General features: G+C 46.9%; 1 protein-coding gene across 4 annotated transcripts in view; it reads left to right on the top strand.

The window, feature by feature from the left end:
• The window catches only part of UBA6 (ubiquitin like modifier activating enzyme 6), a 610892-nt gene that overhangs the window by 562458 nt on the left and 25219 nt on the right, over window positions 1–23215 (top strand). For all 4 annotated transcript variants that reach the window (XM_069235825.1, XM_069235816.1, XM_069235844.1 and 1 more), the window contains one exon: window positions 6273–6367. In XM_069235825.1, coding sequence (XP_069091926.1) covers window positions 6273–6367 — 95 coding nt within the window. The remainder of the gene's footprint in view (window positions 1–6272; window positions 6368–23215) is intronic.

Below are 23215 nucleotides of genomic sequence, written 5' to 3'. Positions count from 1 at the left end.
GCAACCTGGAGAGTGGTAGTGCCTCAGCAGTTCAGAGATTTCATCCTCACTTTAGCACATGACATCCCCCTAACTGGGCATCTGGGCCAGACTAAAACTTGGCATAGGCTTGTCAGCCATTTCTACCAGCCTAACATGTCTCAAAAGGTGAAGGAGTTTTGCAGCTCCTTTGTCACCTGCCAAGCCAGTGATAAGGCAGGTGGACACTAAAAGGCCCCACTAATTCTGCTACCAATGGTTGGTGTTCCCTTTGAAAGGTTTGGTGTGGACATAGTGGGTCATCTTGAAACCACCCACAGTATATACTGGTAGGAGTGGATCATGCTACCAGGTATCCAGAGGCTATTCCCCTTAGGTCTTCTACAGCTCCTGCAGTAGCCAAAGCCCTCATTGGTATCTTTACCAGGGTAGGGTTCCCAATGGAGGTGGTTTCTGACAGAGTTGCCAACTTTATGTCAGCTTACCTACAACACTTGTGGAATGAGTGTGGGGTGACTTACACGTTCACCTTTCCATACCATCCACAAACCAATGGACTTGTTGAAAGGTTCAACAAGACATTGAAGGGTATGATCACGGGGCTCCCTGAAAAACTCAAAAGGAGATGGGATGTCCTTCTGCCATGCTTGCTTTTCGCCTACAGAGAGGTGCCTCCGAAGAGAATAGGGGTTTCCACTTTGAACTTCTGTTTAGCCACCCTGTTAGGGCACCACTTGCACTTGTGAAGGAGGGTTGGGAGAGACCTCTCTACTAGCCTAAGCAGGATGTGGTGGACTATGTGGTTGGCCTCCGCTCTAGGATGGCAGAGTACATGGAAAAGGCATCCAGAAACTTTGAGGCCAGCTAACAGCTCCAGAAGCAGTGGTATGAACAAAAGGCTTCACTGGTGGAGTTTACACCCGGGCAGAATGTAAGGGTTCTGGATCCTGTTGCTCCCAGGGTACTCCAGGACAAGGGGAGTGGCTCTTATCCTACCTCCGAGAAGGATAGTGAGAGCACCTACTTGGTAGAGCTGGGCACTAGAAGGACACCCAAAAGGGTGATCCATGTGAACTGCCTCAAGCTTTTCTGTGACAGGATTGATTTAACCATGTTGATGAATACTGATGAGGAACAGGAAGCAGAGAGTGAACCTCTCCCTGACCTCCTTTCTCACAACTCTAAAGATTTGTCAATTGATGGAGTTGTATACTCAGACACCCTCACTGCCCAACAGCAGGCTGACTGCAAGCAAGTCCTGCAACAATATGCAGAGCTCTTCTCCTTAACCCCTGAACAGACACACTAGTGTACCTATGGTGTGGACACTGGAGACAGCTTGCCTGTTAAATCCAAGATCTATCAGCAGTCTCACAAAGTTAAGGAGCGTATCAAAGTTAAATTGACCCCTCTGACAGTCCCTGGGCTAGCCCTGTGGTCTTAGTCCCCAAGCCTCATTCACAGGGTGGAAAGAAGGAAATTAGGTTTTGTGTGGACTACAGAAGTCTCAGTTCTGTCACCAAGACAGATGATCACTCTATCCCAAGGGCTGATGAGCAGATAGACGCATTAGGTACAGCAAGGTTTCTCAATACCTTAGACTTGACTGGCAAATTTGCATGGCACTGAGAGCAAAGGAAAAGACTGCATTCTCTACAACAGATGGTCATTATCAGTTCACTGTTATGCCCTTTGGTTTAAATAATGCCCCCACCACCTTCCAAAGGTTGATGAATCAAGTCCTTGCTGGCTTGGAGTCCTTCAGTGCCGCATATCTAGATGAAAATGCTGTCTTTAGCTTCTCCTGACAGGATTGCGTGGTCGGTCCACCTGGGGAAGGCTTAGCGGGCTCTGCAATCCACAGGGCCCACCATCAAGGCATCCAAATGCCAAATAGGGCAGGGCACTGTTGTATACGTGGGCCACCTTGTAGGTGGATGCCAAGTGCAACCTTTACAATTCAAGATCCAGACATTTCCAGACTGGGGAGCTCCCAAATCTTAGACTCAAGTCAGGGCATTCCTTGGCATGACTGGTTATTACCGGATGTTTGTGACGGGGTAGGGATCAATTGTGACCCCCCTCATAGAACTGACCTCTAAGAAGATGCACAAGAAAGTAAACTGGACTGTTAGTTGTCAAAAGGCCACACTGCACTTACAATTTCTAAGAATAGACTTAGACACTGTATGGGCATATTGCTCATGCAGTTATGCCCTAAACTGTGGTAGAGTGCAACCTGCCTTAGGGCTGTAAGGCCTGCTAGCGGGGTGATTTACCTATGCCACAGGCATTGGTTTGTGGGCATGGCATCCCGGAAGGGGTGCCATGTCGACTTTACCTTTTTCTCCCCAACAGCACACACAATCTGCAGTGGCAGTGAGCATGTGCTTGATGAGGGGTCCCTTGGGGCGGCACAATACATGCTGCAGCCCTTAGAGGTAACCTCCATGGTCACAGAGCCCTTGGTACCACTGGTACCTTTTACAAGGGACTTAGCTGGGTGCCTGGGGTGTGCCAATTGTTGCAGCAATGGAACAGTTTAGGGAAGGAACACAGGTGATGGGGCCTGGTTAGCAGGATCCCAGCACACACTCAGTCAAGTTAGCATCGGATATTTAGCAAAAAGTGAGGGGGTAACCATGCCAAAAGGGGCACTTTCCTACACCCAGTACTTACCTTAACTCCCTGAAATTGGCTTTATAAGTCGTTGTCAAGCCTGTGTTTGCTAAACATTGGTTTCCTCAATAAGAAAACATTGAGAAAACTCTGAGAATCACATTGTCTATTTCTGAAACTGACGTGTATTTATGCTTAAAAGGCTACTTATCTAATTACAAAGTTCTTGGGTTTATATATATATATATATTAAAAAAAATAAGTATATTTTTCTAAATTGGTCTTCGATTTGTTCTTTGAGTGTGTGTCTCATTTATTGCCTCTGTCAGTATAACAAATGCTTAGCACTACCCTCTGATAAGCCTAACTGCTCGCCCACACTACCACAAATAGAGCATTAGTCCTATCTACTTTTGCCTCCGCAGTACCAATAGGGAATGCACTGGACTGTCTGCACAGTGTACTCCATTTTAGTGCACTATATAGAGAGCCAACGTCCTACAGTAAGTGTTTATTTATTTTACTCCTATTTCAGTATATATAATAGGGATATCTGAGAGGTATTTATATTATCTGTAGTTAATCTTCCTAGGGAGAAGACTTCTTCAATGCCTAAAGTTTTCATTGTTGTCTTCATCATCTTGTTTTCTTTAAATGAAGCATTCTTTATGCTTTCTCCACAGGAGATGGACCTTTATTTGTGTTTTTATAGAGCAGGTCTGGCTGGGATAGAGCTTTACTCACCAAAAAGTATTGTTCTGTGGCATGCCATGCTGATTTGTGTGTCACATTTATCGAACTTGCAGTTTGGCCCTGGATATAAGAGCAAATAAATGTATAGTCGTAGAGTCATTAGCAAAATTGTCCTGCTGTCATGGGTAACGTCATCCACAGGTTTTCATTGTCATTATGACTTTTATTGCTGTGGTCATTACCACAGTTCCTATGGGGTGAGCTTGCATGGGTTTGGCCCCATGCATGCTCACCCCATAGGAACTGTGCGAATAGTTTTATATTAATCAAGTCAGTTGGCTTCTGACACAGATTTTTCATACTACCACAGATAATTTTATTCCCATGTTTTTTTTATCTCTTAAGACTTTACTTACTTGTGGTTCCTTCCACAGGTTTTTATGTTGTAGAGTATGTTATTGCTCACCTGAATTATTATGAATGTCTGGTCTTTTTTGTCTTGTTCCAGACCGGTTTTGTTCTAGTGAGAGACTTTTAATGTTCTCCGTTCACAGACCCTCCTCTGGGGTGGTATGGCTTTGTTATCTGATTCTAAAGTAAGGAATCTGCTGCTAGATGTCCCTGTCAAACTAACAAGTTATTTACCTTCGGTAACGCATGATCTGGTTGAGACAGGATCTAGCCGCAGAGTCCTTAACGACCCTCCATTCTTCCTTGCTCCGCGAACTGTCCTCGTTTGTCTTGAAGTTTCGTTATGGAATTTCACAGCCTGAATTAAGAATTCAGTGTTTATTTGACACAAGAGTGTCTTTTATTTCAACACACTGTTTCGATAGGCAGTTTCAATGTTTGGCTTCACATTTTGGGCACGGAAAATAGTCACAGAAGAAACTTACGGCATGTTGGAGAAGAGGTTATATGGCGTCCATCGACATCACAGCTAGTCAAAGAAGTCGGTACAGAGACGCGCAACACCCTTTTTCAATGTGCCATGGCAGGGTTCTGCAAAGTCGGTCCTGGAGAGCCAGGTCCATGCCATATTTTTAGCATAGCCACATTTAGAAAAAAGATGTTTTAAAGATCTACAGTTTTCTAAATGTGGATAGGCTAAAAATCTGGCATGGACCCAGCTCTCCAGGACCGACTTTGCAGAACCCTGTGCTATGTGAAAGAAAATTACGGATCCAGTATTGTGCCTACCAGAGGATGCATTACCAAAGGTAGGTCATTTGTTCATCAGTTCTTTGTAGGGTTTTCAGGAGCAAAGAAAGACACAGTAGTGCAGAACTTGGACATATCCCAATGGATTGTTCTCTACATAAAGGCATGCTGCACATTGGCAAATTAGCCGTTGCCAGAAGGCTTACTGTCTCATTTCACTAGGCCCAAAGCTGCTACCACTGCATTGGTACAAGGAGTGCCTGTCCTGGACATTAGTGAGGCTGCAGCTTGGTCATTAGTAAACACTTTATTGAAACACGGTTGCCTTGACTGCCAAGTCTGACTGGAAGAGCATTTTGGCCATTTGGTCCTGTAGGACCTTTTGGTCTGAGTCATTCCACAGAACCGCCACCGGAGGAAGTACTGCTATGGTATGTATTCTAAAGGTGAGGAATCTGCAATTAGAATTATTCAGCAGAGGAAGATGTTACTTACCTTCAGTACTTATCTAATCCCAGATTCCACCCTGCCTTTCCGACTCTGTTCCATCTAAAAAGGTAGTAAAATGAGAGATCTGCACACAGGCACAAACAATTGTTTTTTGACATCTGCGTCAGAGTGAGCAGACGGTGTCTAGCCAGAAAATGACATCAGTACGCTTGGGTGGCGCATTTAATGTGACTTCAGTCATCACTCCGGGTGCAGAGCAGATTTGATGCAGAGCCACACAACGCCACCTACTGGTATGGATGGGCTATGCTGAAAAATCTTCTCGATCCAATCTGGCACTTGGGGATATTCTAATGGTGAGGAATCCAAAAGACCCTCCCTACCATCTTGCAAAGGAATTATTGAGAAAAATCTCCAGATAGTCTACTGCCTGGGGGTATTTACAGTTAGAAATCTGTATTTAGCTAGAGTATCGACTGGAAAGAGTTTTACCAAAGTAGGTAACTTGTTTGCCACCCATGCAATAAACATATTGCAGTGTCTAAGTAGTTGAACACAAGACACAAAGTTGGTGGCATTCATGTGAAAGAGGTTTTTTTTAACTCTTTCGTTTTTGGACTTGGCAACAGTAGTGCTTACTTGACTAGGTGTAAGCGGCAGCAAACCTTTGGCATCCAGTGGCAGGACAAATTGCAAAACATTAGACAATATTTCTCAATGCTGAATCACGTCTTCCTTTCCACACACCACATTTTATGCTACTCAAACTGTGCCCTGTAATTTGGTTGCAGTAATCGTGTTTAAAGTTTAGAATTAATTTGACAGTCTTAATTTTTTCAGTATGGACCTTAATTGAAGCCTACAAGTCCTGTGAAAATGAAAAAAACATCTTAGATTTATAGCGTGCACTCGCACACATATACAGCAAAATATTGTGTTTACTTCGCTACACGGAGGAATGGCAGTCAAAATTAGCAAGATCTACTAATCTGAAACGTTTACATATTGCAGGTAAAATTAAATCAAGTTATACCCTGATCCACGATTGTTTCGTTGAATATGGTAAATGGGCATGTAATTGCTCCATTCCTGTTACTGCGAAATGTCCTTTCATAATTGTAAATCAATTTTGAAAGCTGAGCAGTGCATTTAAACAAGTAGTGTTGCAAATGAATACATTGAATGTAAATGTACTAACTTAACAGAGCGGCCATTGTGTTGTTCCCCATTTGCCAACTTTTTGGGGCTTTTACAGTTTGATGAGTTGGTACTTTTTCGTGTAATATATTTAATAACTGTTTTTGGTATACCAAAGAAGTGTGATCTTTGAGACTAATTATATATCTTGTCTGTTAATTTATCATTTATAGGAGAAATACGGAATTGAGCCTACAATGGTTGTACAAGGAGTCAAAATGCTGTATGTCCCCGTCATGCCTGGGCATTCAAAACGACTAAAACTGACGTAAGTTGAAAGACTTTACTACAGCAACCAGGGCAAATACTACACAGGTGCATAGTAGACCACCACCTGATTCTGATCAGTGTCTAGTTAATTTTAAGTGCGTACATCAGGTTATAATGAGGTAATTAATTTCAGGTTCTTATTTCATTTAGCAAAAACATTGGTTGTATAAAATCGCCTTCATCCGGTGTTACCTTCCTAGGTAGTAAAGATAAATGTTCCTTAATGTAATTCCTTCTCCGCTGCAGAAATCGCTGCGCCAGCCCCTCTCATGATTTTATTCCATTCCTGAATCAGTGCGTTTTCAGACAGCCAAAACAATGGGCCAATTGAAACACCTTCTTGTTGGAATCAGTCAAAGTTAGGTGGGGCATCGTGACCTACTCAAAGCTTTGGCTCTTGTGTGCCGTGGCTACCTCTATCTATCTATCTATCTATCTATCTATCTATCTATCTATCTATCTATCTATCTGTCTGTCTGTCTGTCTGTCTGTCTGTCTATCTACTCAGTAGAAAAAACAAAGATTAAAGCTTATAGTTAAGAAAATGTATTTCACTATACAAACCAATTTTAAACTACACAAACCCCGGCATCCAAGATGGCCACACAGCAGTCAAGCTCCGGAGACAATTGCCCAATCAACCTGGCAATTGCAGGGCATCTGACGCCATCCACCCATTTTGAAGATGCCAATGCAATAGCCATGACTGCAGTAGCATCCTGACACGGTTTTCGCTAGGTGGGCACTTGATTACAGGATGAGGTGCTGACAATGGCTGGCTGTAGCCTGCTGCCTTCCTCTGAGGAACTGCAGAGACGGGTTGCAGGTGAGCCTAGGGATCGGTGCTACCAAACCCTTCTGGGTCACTGGCCTCCCATGTGTGCACTTGACTAACCTCTCTAACGATACAAGCCTTACCACATGCAGGCCACAGCAACAAGTGATGCTGCCGCTGCACACGAGGCCCGCCACAAGCACCCAGGATTTGGGAGCCTGATTTGGGCCAAACTAAACCTGCTCGCTCTGCCCAGCCAGCCTCTGCCCTTGCCTCAGATGACACACCTGGGCCTCTCAGCCCTACTATCGGCTTGCTTCATGCTGTGCAATTTCCACTGGACCAGGGGTGAGTCCGGTGGACAGCTTCTCTTGCCTGCGCCACCGCCAGCCTCCTACTGGTGATCCCTGGGTCTCGCTGCAACATCACGTTGCCCTTCTGGACACTGAGCTTTCGGGGTCTAGTTTATCGTTCCTCTGCTACTCTTCCATGTCTGACATTCACTGACGTGATCCCCGACCTCTCTGCTGCACTGCGGGCCCCAGAGCCCCCCTCCTTCAACAGACTTTTCACTGTGGCACAAGCACACTCTCCCCTCTAGGGGCTTCCACACACTTTGCGACTTCATCGGTCTCCAGCCCCCATACCTTTGCCACCAGCCCATTGTACCCGGAGCCCAGGCCTATCGCCTCTACATAAATATCATCACCCAGCACATTTCCTCCTAGTGCCTGTGGCCGGAATACCCATCTGTGGCGGCCACTTCTCGCCACCGTCTCTACTAGCACTGCCTTCAGAATGAGACGCGGCGACACAACGCAAACCCTAGGAGCACACAATGGCATTTGCTTTTGCACTCTGAGGAAGTCTCGCCCAGTGACACTGCAGCGACACTCCTGGATGGTGCGGTGGCCTTCATGGCAGAGCACCCTTACTAGTAAGCTGGACCTCATGAGTGAGCACCTGCATTGTCATGCGCCAGACTTAATGACGCAGAGCGACGGATCACCGAAGTAGAAGATTGTGCCACCAATGGAAAAGCTGCTTAAATTTCCAATGGCTAAGAATGAAGACCATGAGGCCAGTTCCCGCCATAAAGACCTTCGAATTACGGGAAACCGGAATCTACAAACATGGACGGAGCCAACACCTTTGTACAGTGTCTTCTCACCAAACCTTTTACTAGGCAAGACTTCACCAACACCTTCATCGTGGAGAGGGCCACAAGTCCCTTATCCCATGGCCTCTGCCCTGGTCATCATATTGCCTAATAATAGCCCTTTTACTTAACTACAGGGACAGAGATACAGCGTTGTGCTTGGCACGTGAAAGGGGCCCTCTGCAGTATAAAGGTTCTCCCATTTCCCTATTCAATGACTACACAGCCACTGTGCATGAGGCGAGGTACAAGTTCTCAGATGTCAAAAACATTTTAAGGAAGCAGGGGCTCAAATATAGCATGCTTATACCCAGCCTGACTGCGTGTTGAAATAAAGGGACAGTATCTAATTTTGACTACACCTGCAAGTACCATGGCACAGGGAACGTGCTCTGGCCGTTTCGCTCCTGATCATACACCACACGCTGCTGCCTCAGAGACCTACTGCAACCACCCCTGGTTGAACTAAGCCAGCCAATATGGAACTGACATAATGCTACCCGCTCTGTTAAAAATAATGTACTCATCTGTTGTTTATGGGCTCTCTTTGCCCTCATCAAGTCACCCATGACATTCCGAACTTGCTACCTGACTTTTACTTATGCCTTAGTATCAATGCATGCAAGGGCATTGACTGCCACAGTGTTGCCACTGCTACGAGGTGTATACTTACATGACTAGAATTGGAATGTTTCTTTATTTGTTTGGTATTATTTGGGATTCACCAGTTGTTCTTGTCACTGGTGTGAGTGGGGGAGTGTAGGAAGTTGGCTCTGTATATATTATCTCAAAGTGAGAGTGTGCACAGAGTCCAAGGTTTCCCGTTAGAGGTTTATAGTGGCAAAATTAGATATTACTAATGTTCTATTTTGTTGTAGTGTGGTCGAGCAGTAGGCTTATCAGAGGGTAGAGTTAAGCATTTGTTGTACACACACAGGCAATAAATGAGGAACACACACTCAAAGACTTAACTCCAGGCCAATAGTGTTTATATAGAAAAATATCTTCTTAATTTATTTAGAACCACAAGATTCAGGATTTGAGCTAAGTACATAAAATGCAAGGTACTTCACACAGGTAAGTATAGAACTTTGTTTTAAAACAGTAGTACACAATTTTGGTTAAAATGGCAAAAAGCTATTTTAAAAGTGGACACTGCAAAAATCAACAGTTCCTGGGGGAGGTAAGTTTGGTTAGGTTTCTCAGGTAAGTTCAGCACTTACACAGTCAGTCTCCTGGGCATAGGCAGCCCACCGTTGGGGGTTCAAGGCAACCCCAGAGCCACAGCACCAGTAACACAGGGCCGGTTAGGTGCAGAGGTCAAAAGAGGGCCCAAAACACATAGGCGCCTATGAGGAACAGGGGAGCTCTGGTCCTAGTCTGCTTACAGGTAAGTAACTGCGTCATCGGGGAGCAGACCAGGGGGGTTTTGTAGAGCACTGGGGGGGAACACAAGCCCACAAAACACACCCTCAGCGGCACAGGGGCGGCTGGGTGCAGTAGGCAAAGTGGGCGTCGGGTTTGCTATGCTGGGGGTCACTTAGGCGATGCAGGCAGGGCACAGGACAGGGGGGGGGGGGGCTTCTTGTGCCAGCCACCGACTGGGCTAGGATGAGGGCGGCCTGCTGGTCACCCCTGCACTGGTAGGTGGTTCCTCTCAGTGCCGGGGGTTGCGGGTGCAGTGCTTGGTCCAGGTGTCGGGTTCCTTTGTTACCAGGCAGTCGTGGTCAGGCTCTGGATCCTCTCTGCAGGCGTTGCTGTTTGGATGCAGGGAGGTCAACTCAGGGTGTCCACACCGTTGGAGTCCTCTCTGCAGTGTTGGTTCTCCTGAACTCGAGCCGGGGGCGTCGGGTGCAGAGTGTGAAGTCTCACACTTCCGGCGGGAAGGGAAAGTCTCTTTAAAAGTTGCAAAGTTGTTGCAGTTTCTGAACAGTGCTGCTGTTCTCAGGAGTTTCTTGGTCTTTTAGGTGCAGGGCAGTCCTCTTAGTCCTCAGAGGTCACTGGTCCCTTCGGATGCGTCACTGTGCAGGTTCTTGAGTCTGGAGACAGGCCGGTAGGACTGGGGCCAAGTCAGTTGGTGTCTCCGTAGTCTCTGCGGGGCTTTCAGGTCAGCAGTCCTTCTTCTTTCTTTAGGTTTCAGGAATCTGATTTCCTGGGTTCAGGGTCACCCCTAAATACTCTATTTAGGGGTGTGTTTAGGTCTGGGGGGGTCTTTGTGTCTTCTCCCTGTAGCGAGGGGAGCACATCCCTAATCCTGTGGGGGAATCCTCGAAAAAAAGATAGAGGATTTCCTAAGGCAGGGGTCACCTCAGCTCAGGACACCTTAGGGGCTGTCCTGACTGGTAGGTGACGCCTCCTTGTTTTTCTCATTATCTCCTCTGGACTTGCCGCCAAAAGAGGGGGCTGTGTCCGGGGAGGCGGGCATCTCCACTAGCTGGAGTGCCGTGGGGCATTGTAACCCAAAGCCTGAGCCTAGGTGTTACAGTTCCTGCAGGGGGGGTGTGAAGCACCTCCACCCAGTGCAGGCTTTGTTTCTGGGTCCAGAGAGCACAAAGGACCCACCCCAGGGTGTCAGAAACTCATCTCAGTGGCAGGTTGGCACAGACCAGTCAGTCCTGCACTGAAGGATTTGGTACAATACAGGGGGCATATTTAAGATGCCCTCTGTGTGCATTTTTGTAATAAATCCAGCACTGGTATCAGTGTGGGTTTATTATTCTGAGAAGTTTGATACCAAACTTCCCAGTATTCAGTGTAGCCATTATGGAGCTGTGGAGTTCGTTTTGACGAACTCCCAGACCATATACTTAATATGGCCACACTGTACTTACAATGTCTAAGAACGGACTTAGACACTGTAGGGGCGTATTGTTCATGCAGCCATGCCCTCACCTGTGCTTTAAGGCCTGCTATGCCACAGGCAGTATTTTGTGTGCATCGCATGCTGAGGGGGATGCCATGTTGATTTTGCCTTTTTCTCCCCACCAACACATACAATCTGCAATGGTAGTATGAATGTGTTAGGTGAGGGGTCCCTTAGGGTGGCACAACACATGCTGTAGCCCTTAGGGACCTTCCCTAGTCACAGTGCCCTTGGTACTACTGGTACCTTTTACAAGGGACTTATCTGTGTGCCAGGTGTGTGCCAATTGTGAAACAATGGTACATTTTTAGTGAAAGAACACTGGTGCTGGGGCCTTGTTAGCAGGGTCCCAGCACACTTCTTAGTCAAGTCAGCATCAATATCAGGCAAAACGTGGGGGTAACTGCGACAGGGAGCCATTTTACTACAGGGAGGATAAGGGTTTTTGATTGTTTTTTGTTCTCTGTGATAGTCTGTTTATTGTATCTGATAGAGACTTCTAGCTGCAGACTCCTTACCTTTGAATTTCCCAGGTGTCAAACTTAGGCCTTCATTGCGAACTTGGCGGTTCGGCCCGCCATGCCGGCAGCGGCGGCTACAGCCGCCAGCCGGCATGGCGGGGTGAACCGCCATATAAACAACATGGTGACGGCCGCCAGCGGCAGCCGTCACCCACCGCCATGCTCCCGCCGCCAGGCAGCCTAGCGGCGGGAGGAAACACCATCCGCCAGGGTAGCTGCGCTACTCTGCGGATAATGTTTCCAATACCGCCAGCCTCTTCCTGGCAGGGTAACCCGCCAGGAAAAGGCTGGCGGAGGGGGTACCCCGGGGCACCCCGGTGGCCCCTGCACTGCCCATGCACTTTGCATGGGCAGTGCAGGGCCCCGGTGCAGGCACCCGTCGCGCATGTCACTGCCCGATTTACAGGCAGTGACATGCGCAACGGGTGCTGCTGCACCTGCCACACAACAACATTGGCGGAGCCGCCCTAAATGTTGCGGCCATGTCCCCCCGCCAGGCCGGCGGCCGGAGACACTGTCTCCGCCCTCCAGCCTGCCCGGGAGTTCATTCCAAGGCCGGCGGGTTTTCTAGGAGGCTGGCGGTCGATGGAAAGACTGCCAGCCCGAACACAGCGGGAATTCCCTGCCGTGTTCGGAATGAGGGCCTTAGTCAGGAAACGTTTGTATGAGCAGTACCCCTGTGTGCTTTTCTTCGTCTCCATGCGACGTTGTAGCAATAAGTGATGTAGCGGTCATCTATATAGGCGCCACCCAGGCGCACAGACGTCTGTTCTTTTCTTTCTGCGTCAGTTAGCATTGATCTGGAGAAGTGCTACTCCTCTGTCTCTTTTTGAGAGACTTTTCTTGACATTTTGTCTAATATTTTTTCTTCTGTGTCGAGAAAGTTATCTAGAAAGGTAGGGTTTAAGCTGTGTGGCTCCTATCTGATAGAGACATCTAGCCACATATTCATTACTTTAGAATCATCCCTAGACGCGAGTCTGGATCCGGAAACCTTTTCCATAGTATGTCTGTGCGTCAGTAGAGGGCATCATGTGACTTAGTATCGATGTCCTCCACCGGATGTGACGTCAGCGGAGTCCATATAAATCCCTCGCCGACGTCAGTTCCTTCTTTTCCGTGCTTGCCACACAGATCTTTTAATGGTTGGTCAGGTCGTTTTTCAACCTACTTCAACATTTTCATCATAGTAAACAGTGTGCTTTCTGTGTCTTTGGGGATTAAACCCTGCAAGTCCTGTAGAGGCCAAATGTCGGCTGAGGACCCCCATTCTGTTTGCATGTGGTGCTAGGATGAGCACCATGACACAGACAAGTGCGGCTCCTGTCAGCAACTTAGACTGAAAGCTCTACAATAGCGTTGGATGAAGCTTCTAGCAGCACGAATGTCAGAGTCATCTTGGTGTCATCATCGAATGAGATCTCCTTCTCGGACTGACTGTAGGAAGCTGGCTTGGTGTGTTGGGAGCACCTTTAGTGTTATCACTCTATACCAGGTCCAGGTATCCCCTATTTGTGAGGTGTAGTCAATGTCTAGGAAGCCAGGCTCTCTAGAGGTAGCTGTAGATGAGCAGCCAAGGCTTACCTAGGAGATATGCAAAGCTCATGCAATACCACCTATAGTCACACAGCACTAACATGAAAGAACCACAGTGTTACAAAAATAAAGATACTTTATTTTAGTGACACAAATACTAAAATACTATGTAGGAAATACTCTACTAGCAGGTGAGTAAACACACTATTGTATACACCTTAGTAATCAGAAATGAGCATATAAAGCAATAGAAATCACTGGAATAACCTGGTGGTAACCATGTGCAAAATGTAAAAATGAATTTTAAATGCATTTGTAAAATGTACATGTAAAGCACACATGCCCTTTTGGCATGTGTGCACCTTACATGTCCCAAAAAATAATTTTGGGGTGCAGCAGAGGGGGCCTAAGGCCCCCAGCACCCTGGGGTTCTGGTTAAGAAATCACAATTTTGGAAATGCAAATAATTCGCAGATATGGCCATAGGTGCGATTGGGGCCGGTATCGCAATTTGCGATTCGGTAATAGCATTTGCGAGTTTTAAGAAATCGCTATTACCGATTCGCAAATGTGATACATGCCATTTTGCGAGTCGGAAATAGCAATTTCTTAAAAATCGCTATTTCTGAATCGCAAAAGGCCTTCATGATACATCTGGCCCTAAATGTCAAATGTAACTGGAAAGCGTGACCATTGTTCTGTGTGCTTTGTGAAGACGGCAACACACTGACAGGCACTTTGCTTTACCTTCAGCCTCAGCACCAGCACTCTCAATGAAAAGCCCCTCATAAACACCTGGCATGAATCAAAGTGTGGACTAGGCAAGACAGAAACAGATCATGATGAAACAGCTAACTCTCTTGGTGAAAGCAACATTAATTAAAACATGTGAAATAAGAGTAACTAAATCACTTTTTAATATTCATTGTTTGCATATCAGTTCATGTTTTTGGCATTAATGCCAAGGGCATGATGATAGGGACAGTTTTAAGGCCATACAGCATATAAATGCCTTTACTGTAAGCACATATTTCTCCCTTTGTGCTTGAATCCAATATTTGGATCAATTTTGCAAGGGAACAAGAACTATGCTTGTCTTTTGGATCAATTTCATGAGGGAACAAATGCAGCACCTCCACTTCTAAAGGAGCCACCGATTTGCAGCCAGGGCCTGGGCATCACAGTGGTGGAGGTTAGTGTGGCATGGGGTCTCAGTACCATAAAGATAACATAAGATTAGCATTATAACACTTACCATTACCCAAGACAAGACACCAAGTTACTCATGCTTGCATCCACTTCTACTGCGTGAGGAATGGGGGAAAGAGTGGGCTCTATGTCAGTGACTGTTAGACGGCTGGGATGAAGAAGTTTCAGTGATAAAAGGTACACGTTTATTTGAGCTGCGGATTACATGTTTAATATGACATATCACGTCATTAGTCTGCAGAAGAAATAAAACGAGCATAACTAGCCATGATAAATTACTGGAACCATTACTGCCTTTGAGAGACAAAATCATCTACAGAGGCAGTGAAAGGAGAGGAGAGCTGAGAGAACAGATTTTCTTCTTATTGTCTGTAAAAAAAGATAGAGCCCAACTTACTTGTGTGCAGGGTTGTCTTTGGCATATTTATGACTTGAGGTCTTCAGGTCACACTCCTGTCTCCCAGAGAGCCCTGGATGGAGTTATTTATTGTATTTATTCAATTTCTCTGCCACAGACTGCTTGTACTGCAGGAAAAGGGGATTTTCTTTGCGCAATGCCACATTCTTTTAATATAATGTGACCTCTGGTACGTAGACCTTTCTGATCACACCCCACCATTTGAGTAAATAGGAAAGGGTGGATAATAATATCGGACTGACAAAGTTTTCAGAAACCCAGGCTGAACAAAAAATGCTCCAGGCTGTTCACTATCAGGGCTTCTGGTGGAGGAGGAGATAAGCCAGGGAAGTCCCTGCGTGCTGAGAAAACGTAAGGGCTTTGCGTGGGCAAGCCCTCTCAGCCCTACTGTGCAGCTTTCAGCCACATACTGACGCAGGCGCAGTGGGGCTTTTCAAAGTGCACAACTTTCACTCTGAAAATGTGCAGAAAATGTTTTACTTTCATCATGTAATTACATTTCTCTCGTTGGGGATTTCCATGATAGTCATAAGCACTGAATAGTTCTGCGCGCTTCGGGGACCCCGGAGCACTGTTCTGTAATGTATTCTTAAGTGTAGATGTTAGCCTTTCTTGAAAAAAGGCCTGTTAAACCACTTAAGAATATCAATGTGCAGCCTAGGTGAAAAGCTACACAGGCCAAATTGTTTATTCTTGAGGTTGAAAAGAAAGACAGCTGTAGTATAGATACACCTTTAAACACACATTTATTCTAGAAATGTAATAAAAAATATATTCTCAAACTTTATTTACACCTCCAAATGAGAATAAAACAATGCAGGGCAGTGTAGCCCATAGGCTGCCATTATACAGGATGTAAATAGAGCTGTGCCTTTCAGAAAGGAAAGTCTTCCTGTATCCCATCATGCATAGCAAAAGGAAGTTGCCTCAGTTCTTTTTTCCGGCTCCTTCTGACAGGACCCTGAAGCATTGAGCTCTACCTTACAAAGCTTTTTTTGACAAATTCTGACAGAAATTTAAAGTTTTTCTGTCTTTAGAATGCCTTCTCTTTTTGACAAGTGCCCTAGCTGTGGCAGGAAAAAGGCCAAAACAGACCCACACCAGGTCTGCATTATTTGCCTACCATCAAGTCACAAACCTGATGCCTGCGACATTTGCAAAACTTTCTCCAGAAGAACACTTCGCGACAGGGAGAAAATTCGGCTTCAGGCAAGAGAGGACAGGAGAAGGAGAGCGAGGAGAAGGTCAGTCTTCTACCAGGGCTCTCACTGTGCCCTCTGGAGCAGCTGCCAGACCTGCTCACAAACGACATAGGTCTCCGACGACGTCGCGAGCATCGACGTCGAGACCGGGAACGGTGCCAACATGCTCGCTGTCGAGGACCGGCTCACCGTCGAGGAAGAGAGATCGCTCAACGTCGACAAGCCATATCGCTGTCGAGACGGCGTAGACATTTGCCGTCAAGAAGATCTTGGTCCAGGTTGCCGTCGACGCGACGGGGACGGTTGATGTCGGTGGACAGTACTCGTTGACGAAGACGTTCGCCGTCATCCCATCGACGTCGAGGGAGATCACCGTCGAGGGGCTCTCAGCGATGAGAGGAGGCAACGCCGAGAGGTACTCGTCATCATCGTACTTCGACGTCGAGAAGTGTGTTGACGTCGAGGAGGCATTCAAAGAGGGCAAGGAGGGTTTATACCACCTCAGAATCCTCTGCTTCTCTCATTCTTCTACCAGCTTCACCTCAGCCGTCACCCCTACCACAGACACCTCTGGCACCTACAGCTCCTCTGCCGGCTCCTCCTTCAGAGTCCGCTCCAGTGACTCCAGCTGAATCCACAAGATATTCCCGACACTCTTCGAGACGTTCTTCTTCCTCTCGACACCATCATAGACGTGAATCGGTTAAAAGATCTCCTTGTTCCCACCACCGACATTCCTCCTCATCCACAAGGGATTACTCTCCGACTCTATCTGACTCACCGTCTCCGAGAGTTTCTCCCATAGACGACGTGAACACCTTCCAAGAGGTTCTAGTTCGCGGTGCTACCAAATTAAACATCCCGCTGGCAGTACCCGCTCCAACAACCTCTGTTATTTTCGAGACATTACACCAGCGTTCATCTTCAAGACCATTACTACCGCTGGTTCCAGGGCTACTTGAACCAGCAATGGACATATTTTTAACACCGTCCACAGCTAAAACTGCTCCTTCCAGGCTTATAAAGAAATATCGTCCTCCGGAGCAGGACCCTTTATTTCTGAGGTCGGATCCGGTGCCTGACTCAGTAGTTATAGTGGCTGCTAAAAAGTTGCATTCTACATCTCCGTCTTCCTCCTCACCACCGGACAAGGAGAGTAGAAAGATTGATGCCGCAGGCCGCAAAGTATGCTCTACCTCAGCCATCACGATGAAAGCAGCCAGTGCTACTGCACTGTTAGGCAGGTATGATCGTGCTCTTTGGGACTCTGTGCTGCAATTTGCAAAACATCTCCCTAATGAGAAAAACGAACATTTTTTGGAGATCGTTAATGAAGGTGCCATGGTCTCCAATCAAGTGATCAGTGCCGCTACTGACTCTTCGTTGCTATCCGCCCATAATTATGCTCATGGAGTGTCCTTAAGAAGACACGCCTGGCTACGCCTGACGTCACTTAAACCAGAGGTGCAACAGAGAATTCAAAATTTGCCCTTTTCAGGTTCCACTTTGTTTGGCTCTCATGCTGACGATGAGATGTCGAGAATGAAAACTGAACTAGACACTCTGAAAGCGGTGGGCTTCGAGAGACCAAGAGAGCAACGGAAAACATTCCGTCCCTTCCACCGTAGACTCTTTACTCAGAGATATCAAACGCCACAGTGGATGTCTTCAAGACCCCAGCAACAGCATCAAAGAACCTTCTCGACCCAACGAAAGCCAACAAGGGGTCGCTCTATACCGCAAACCCAGACCGCTCGTCAGGCACCAGCGTCTAAGCCCCGAATCCTCGCTTCCCCCTGCTCCGTTACCCACTCCGGTAGGGGAAAGTATCTCAAATCATCTGGACGAGTGGCAACGCATTACATCAGACGCCTGGGTGTTGAATATTGTGCGGAATGGCTACTCTCTCAGGTTCATCAGCCCTCCGCTGTCTATTCCACCCAAACCAGTGAATTACCACCTCGACGCTCTCCAATTAGAGGTAGCAGCCCTATTACAAAAGAGAGCAATAGAACCTGTCCCGATCAATCAGCACGGAAAGGGAATCTACTCGAGGTATTTTTTGGTACCAAAGAAAGACAAACAAGAGTTTCATCCCATTCTAGATCTATGGGTAGCAAACAAATGGATTTGCAGAGAGAAATTCAGGATGCTATCCTTACACCAAATCTACCCCCAACTTCGTCAGGGTGACTGGCTCTGCGCAATAGATCTCTGCGACGCTTACTTTCACATTCCGGTGATCGAGAAGCATCGAAAGTTTCTAAGGTTTGTTGTCAGAAAAAGTCATTACCAATTTACGGTACTGCCTTTCGGCCTCAAATCAGCACCGAGAACTTTTTCAAAATGCATGGCGGTGGTGGCAGCCCATTTGAGGAAACATCGAATATTCGTCTACCCCTATCTAGACGATTGGCTCATAAAAGCTTCCACGTATCTAGAGGCTCAACAACATTTCAACTGGACTCACCAGCTTCTCCAGAGTCTGTGCCTTCAAGTCAGTATCTCCAAATCCACAGCAACACCTGTTCAGAGGCTGCATTACTTAGGTGCCATCATAGATACCAAGCAAGGAAAGGTGTTTCCTTCGGAGGAACGACGATTATCAATCCTCCAAAAGTTCCAGCAGCTCAAGAAAACACCTCAGACCACTGCAAGAGCGATATCCTCTCTCCTGGGCTCCATGGCGTCTTGCATCTACCTCATTCCCGATGCACGCCTCCATATGAGACCCTTACAGGAATGTCTGGAGGATCAATGGTGTCAACTAGTGGAATATTGGGAGAACAGCGTCCTTCTTTCTCCCCACGCCATACAATCCCTCAAGTGGTGGTGTGCGCCGAACAATCTTCTGGAGGGGATTCCATTCCAACAACAGCCGCCAACTCAAACCATTGTCACAGACGCATCGCTGCTCAGATGGGGAGCGCATATGGATCACCTTCGAGTCCAAGGCACATGGTCACAGAGAGGGCGACTGTATCACATCAACCTTTTGGAGCTTCGAGTAGTCCATCTTGCGCTCAAGGCCTTCCTCCCATCACTGAAGACGAAAACTCTGCTTCTCCAGACGGACAACATGGCCACCATGTATTAACAAACAAGGAGGCACCAGATCCAAGACTCTGTCGACAGAGGCTCAAACAATCTGGCACTGGCTTCTAGCCAGGAACCTCTCGCTAGTGGCAACTCACCTTCCGGGCATACACAATGTTCAAGCGGATGCCCTCAGCCGCGCAATGGACGAAAACCACGAATGGGTTTTTCACGACGACATAGTCCGTTCCATTTTTGCCATGTGGGGTACCCCCTCTATAGACCTATTCGCAACCCCAGAAAACAAAAAATGCCAAAACTTCGCCTCCAGATACTACCATCCAGGAACGCTGGGGAATGCCCTGTGGATAAACTGGTCAGGAGCATTTCTTTACGCCTTTCCACCGCTTCCCCAGATACCGGCAGTCCTCCTGAGGCTGTCCAATGCTCACTCCAAAATGATTCTCATTGCCCCAGAATGGCCACGCCAGTGGTGGTTTCCAGACCTCCTTCACCGGTCACTCAAACCACACATCAGGCTGCCTTGTCACCCAGACCGTCTCACGAAGTTCCGAGGCCAGATAACTCATCCCAACCTCTCATCGTTGAATTTGGCAGCATGGCTCCTGAGTTAGTACAATATGGTCACCTGAACCTTCCTCAGGACTGCATGTAGATTCTAAGGGAAGCAAAGCGCCCCTCCACAAGAACAGCTTATGCCTGCAAATGGAAAAGGTTCTGCATGTGATGCTTGGACAATAATATCGACCCAATATCCTGAGGAGAGGAGTCTATTCTGCCATACTTATTAAGTTTGGCGAAGTCTGGATTGCAATTGTCATCAATAAAAGTACACCTGGCGGCTCTTATGGCATATAGAAAGAAGGTTTGAAAAAGGTCTTTCCTCCCATCCCATTAGAAGGCCATCTCCTCCATGGGAACTGAATATTGTCCTTTCGCGTCTGATGCTACATCCTTTTGAACCAATACATAAAGCATCACTCCAACATCTTACTTGGAAAACTGCTTTTCTGGTCGCAATCACATCAGCTCGTAGTGTCAGTGAGATCCAGGCCCTTTGCGCTCAAGAACCTTATACGGTTTTTCATTCTTCGAAAGTAGTTATGAGGACACATCCAAATTTTTTACCCAAAGTCGTTTCAGACTTCCATGTGAACCAAACCATTTAATTACCAACTTTCTTCCAAAATCCATCTACCCCTGCCGAGAGAACCCTACATTCTCTCGACGTAAATAGGGTTTTAAAATTTTACTTGGACAAAACAAAATGCTTGCGCAATTCACAGCAGCTGTTTATTAACTATGGCCCAGTTATAACAGGTTTAGGCACTTCCAAACAATCCTTATCCAGGTGGATTGTCTCATGTATCGTATTCTGTTATCAGTTAGCAAATAAAATCTCTTGATGGCAGGCCAAAAGCCCATTCCATTAGAGGGAAGGCAGCGACTGCTGCCTTGATGAGAAATATTCCTTTGACAGAAATATCCAGGCTACCTGGAAATCTGTCCATACCTTTACTAAGCATTACTGCCTTGATTCAGATGCTAGGACAGATGCGCAGGTCGGACAGGCCTCTCTCAAGAATTTATTTGCATAATTTATGGTTTCAGTATTGCTCTGTCTACTCCACCGCGGTTATGGGGATGGGCTTGCTAATCTATTCAGTGCTTATGACTATACATGGAAATCCCCTACGAGAGAAGGAATGGTTTCTTACCTGTAACTCCAGTTCTCTCATAGGGATATTTCCATGATAGTCATAAGCAACCCTCCCTCCTCCCCGGTGGAGTTGACATAAGAAAATTTGCAATAATGATAACGATGTTGTTAATACAAAGAATGTTCACGTTTCTTCATGTCATGTTACAAGCCTACAAAAAAGAACTAAGGCAACTGCCTTTTGCTGTGCATGATGGGATACTGGAAGACTTTCCTTTCTTAAAGGCACAGCTCTATTTACATCATGTTTAATGGCAGCCTACGGGGTACACTGCCCTGCATTGTTTTATTCTCATTTGGAGGTGTAAATAAAGTTTGAGAATTTTTTATTACATTTCTAGAATAAATATGTGTTTAAAGGTGTATCTATACTACAGCTGTCTTTCATTCCAACCTCAAGAATAAACAATTTGGCCTGTGTAGCTTTTCACCTAGGCTGCACATTGATATTCTTAAGTGGTTTAACAGGCCTTTTTTCAAGAAAGGCTAACATCTACACTTAAGAATACATTACAGCACAGCGCTCCTGGGTCCCCGCAGGCGCACTGAACTATTCAGTGCTTATGACTATCATGGAAATACCCCTACGAGAGAACTGGAGTTACAGGTAAGAATCCATTCCATATGCTTCACTAGAGAGGCCAGAAAAGGCTAGGGGCACAGCCCCTTAGCCCTTGAACACCAGCCGCCCCTGCTGTGAAGTCCAGTTGTGGTTCCAGTAGTGTATCACCATTGCAGAGGAGTCCTTCTGGAATCTTGCACGTCAAATCTGAGGACCCACCCAAGGGGTAGACCCTAAATAGCCCTGGAAGGGGCATTGGTCACCTTGCAAGGTGGCCACCTATCAGGAAGGGACTGTGACATCACCTGCCTGGCCTGGCCACTCAGATGCTCCAAGAGGCCTCTGCCCACCTTGGATTCAAGATGGCATAATCAAGTGGCTCCTTGGAGGAGCTCTAGTTATCACCCCTGGGGTGGTGATGGACAGGGAAGTGATTACTCTTCTTTCCATTGTCCAGTTTTGTGCCAGAGCCAGGGACGGGAGGTCCATGAACCAGTGCAGACTGGTATATGCAACAAGTGTACCAAATGTGCCCTTCAAAGCATACCAGTGGCTTGGGGAGGCTACATCTTCCAAGCCATGTAACACCTACTCCCAAAGGGAGTGGGTGTTGCCTCCCTCTCCCAAAGGAAATTCTTTGTTACTGCCTTCCTGGGCTTGAGCTGTTCAAGTAGCAGGAGGGCAGAAGCCCATCTATAGGATGGGAACAGTGTGGACTGCCTGGGAAAACACTACAAATTGTTTGGAGCAAAGCTGGGGTCCTCTAAGGAGCCCACAGAGTGCATGGAATCATCCAACCAATACTGGCAACAGTATTGGGGGTATGATTCTGACATGTTTGATACCAAACATGCCCTGGTTCGGAGTTACCATTATGTAGCTGGACATAGGTAGTGACCTATGTTCCGTACACGGCTAAAATAGCTTCCTTGCACTCATGAATTCCAGGAAAATGGAGCTGGAGTTTGTGGGGGCAACTCTGCTCATGCAGGGGTGCCCTCACACACAGGTACATGCACCCTGCCCTCTGGGCTAGGAGAGCCTGCCATAGAGGTGACCTATAGTGACCTGGTGCAGTGACCTGTAGTGAAAAGGGTGCAGGCACCCTTTCACGCAGGCTGCAATGGCAGGTCTGCAGACACACTTTGCATGGGCTCCCATGGGTGGCATAATACATGCTGCAGCCCATGGGCAACCCCTGGTGCTCCATGCCCTGTGTTCCTAGGTACCATGTACTAGGGACTTATATGGGGCCACCAGTATGCCAATTGTGGGGTGTAAAAAGTTAGGGACAACAAAGTCCAGAGAGAGAGAGCACAATTAATGGAGTCGTGGTTAGCAGGATCCCAGTAAACACAGTCAAAACACACTGACATCAGGCAAAAAGTGGGGGTAACCATGCCAAAAAGAGGTTACTTTCCTACACTGATGTCCATTCACAGTGCTGTTCAAGGAGCCGTTCTTGTGGACGCATTTTGTCCATCAACGTCCAAAGGTAAGTCTCACGCGCAGAGTCACAAAAGTTGACGACTTCACAGCATACGACCTCCAGTCATTGGACGGTTGATGAGACGAGGTCGGAGTCTGCCTGTGTCTCTCCTCCTTCCCAGGAGACGGAGTGTCTCTAGACCATATGCGTGAATATTGTACTTCCCTTCATGCTATCTTTGGTCAGTCATCTCCCTCTGAAGAGTGTGCCTGTGGGTCCCAAGGAGGTGTGAAGTGCCTTGACTGTATCCACCCCAGAGGGTTCGCCCTTGGCTTCAGTTCGGCCTTCAGCATCAGTAACGAAGCTGTTAAGGCACCGGTGCACAGCCCTTCAGG

This window comes from Pleurodeles waltl, chromosome 1_2 (genome assembly GCF_031143425.1).
Source record: "Pleurodeles waltl isolate 20211129_DDA chromosome 1_2, aPleWal1.hap1.20221129, whole genome shotgun sequence".
In the NCBI taxonomy this organism is placed as follows: Eukaryota; Metazoa; Chordata; class Amphibia; order Caudata; family Salamandridae; genus Pleurodeles; species Pleurodeles waltl.
This window is presented reverse-complemented; position numbering and strand designations above follow the sequence as displayed.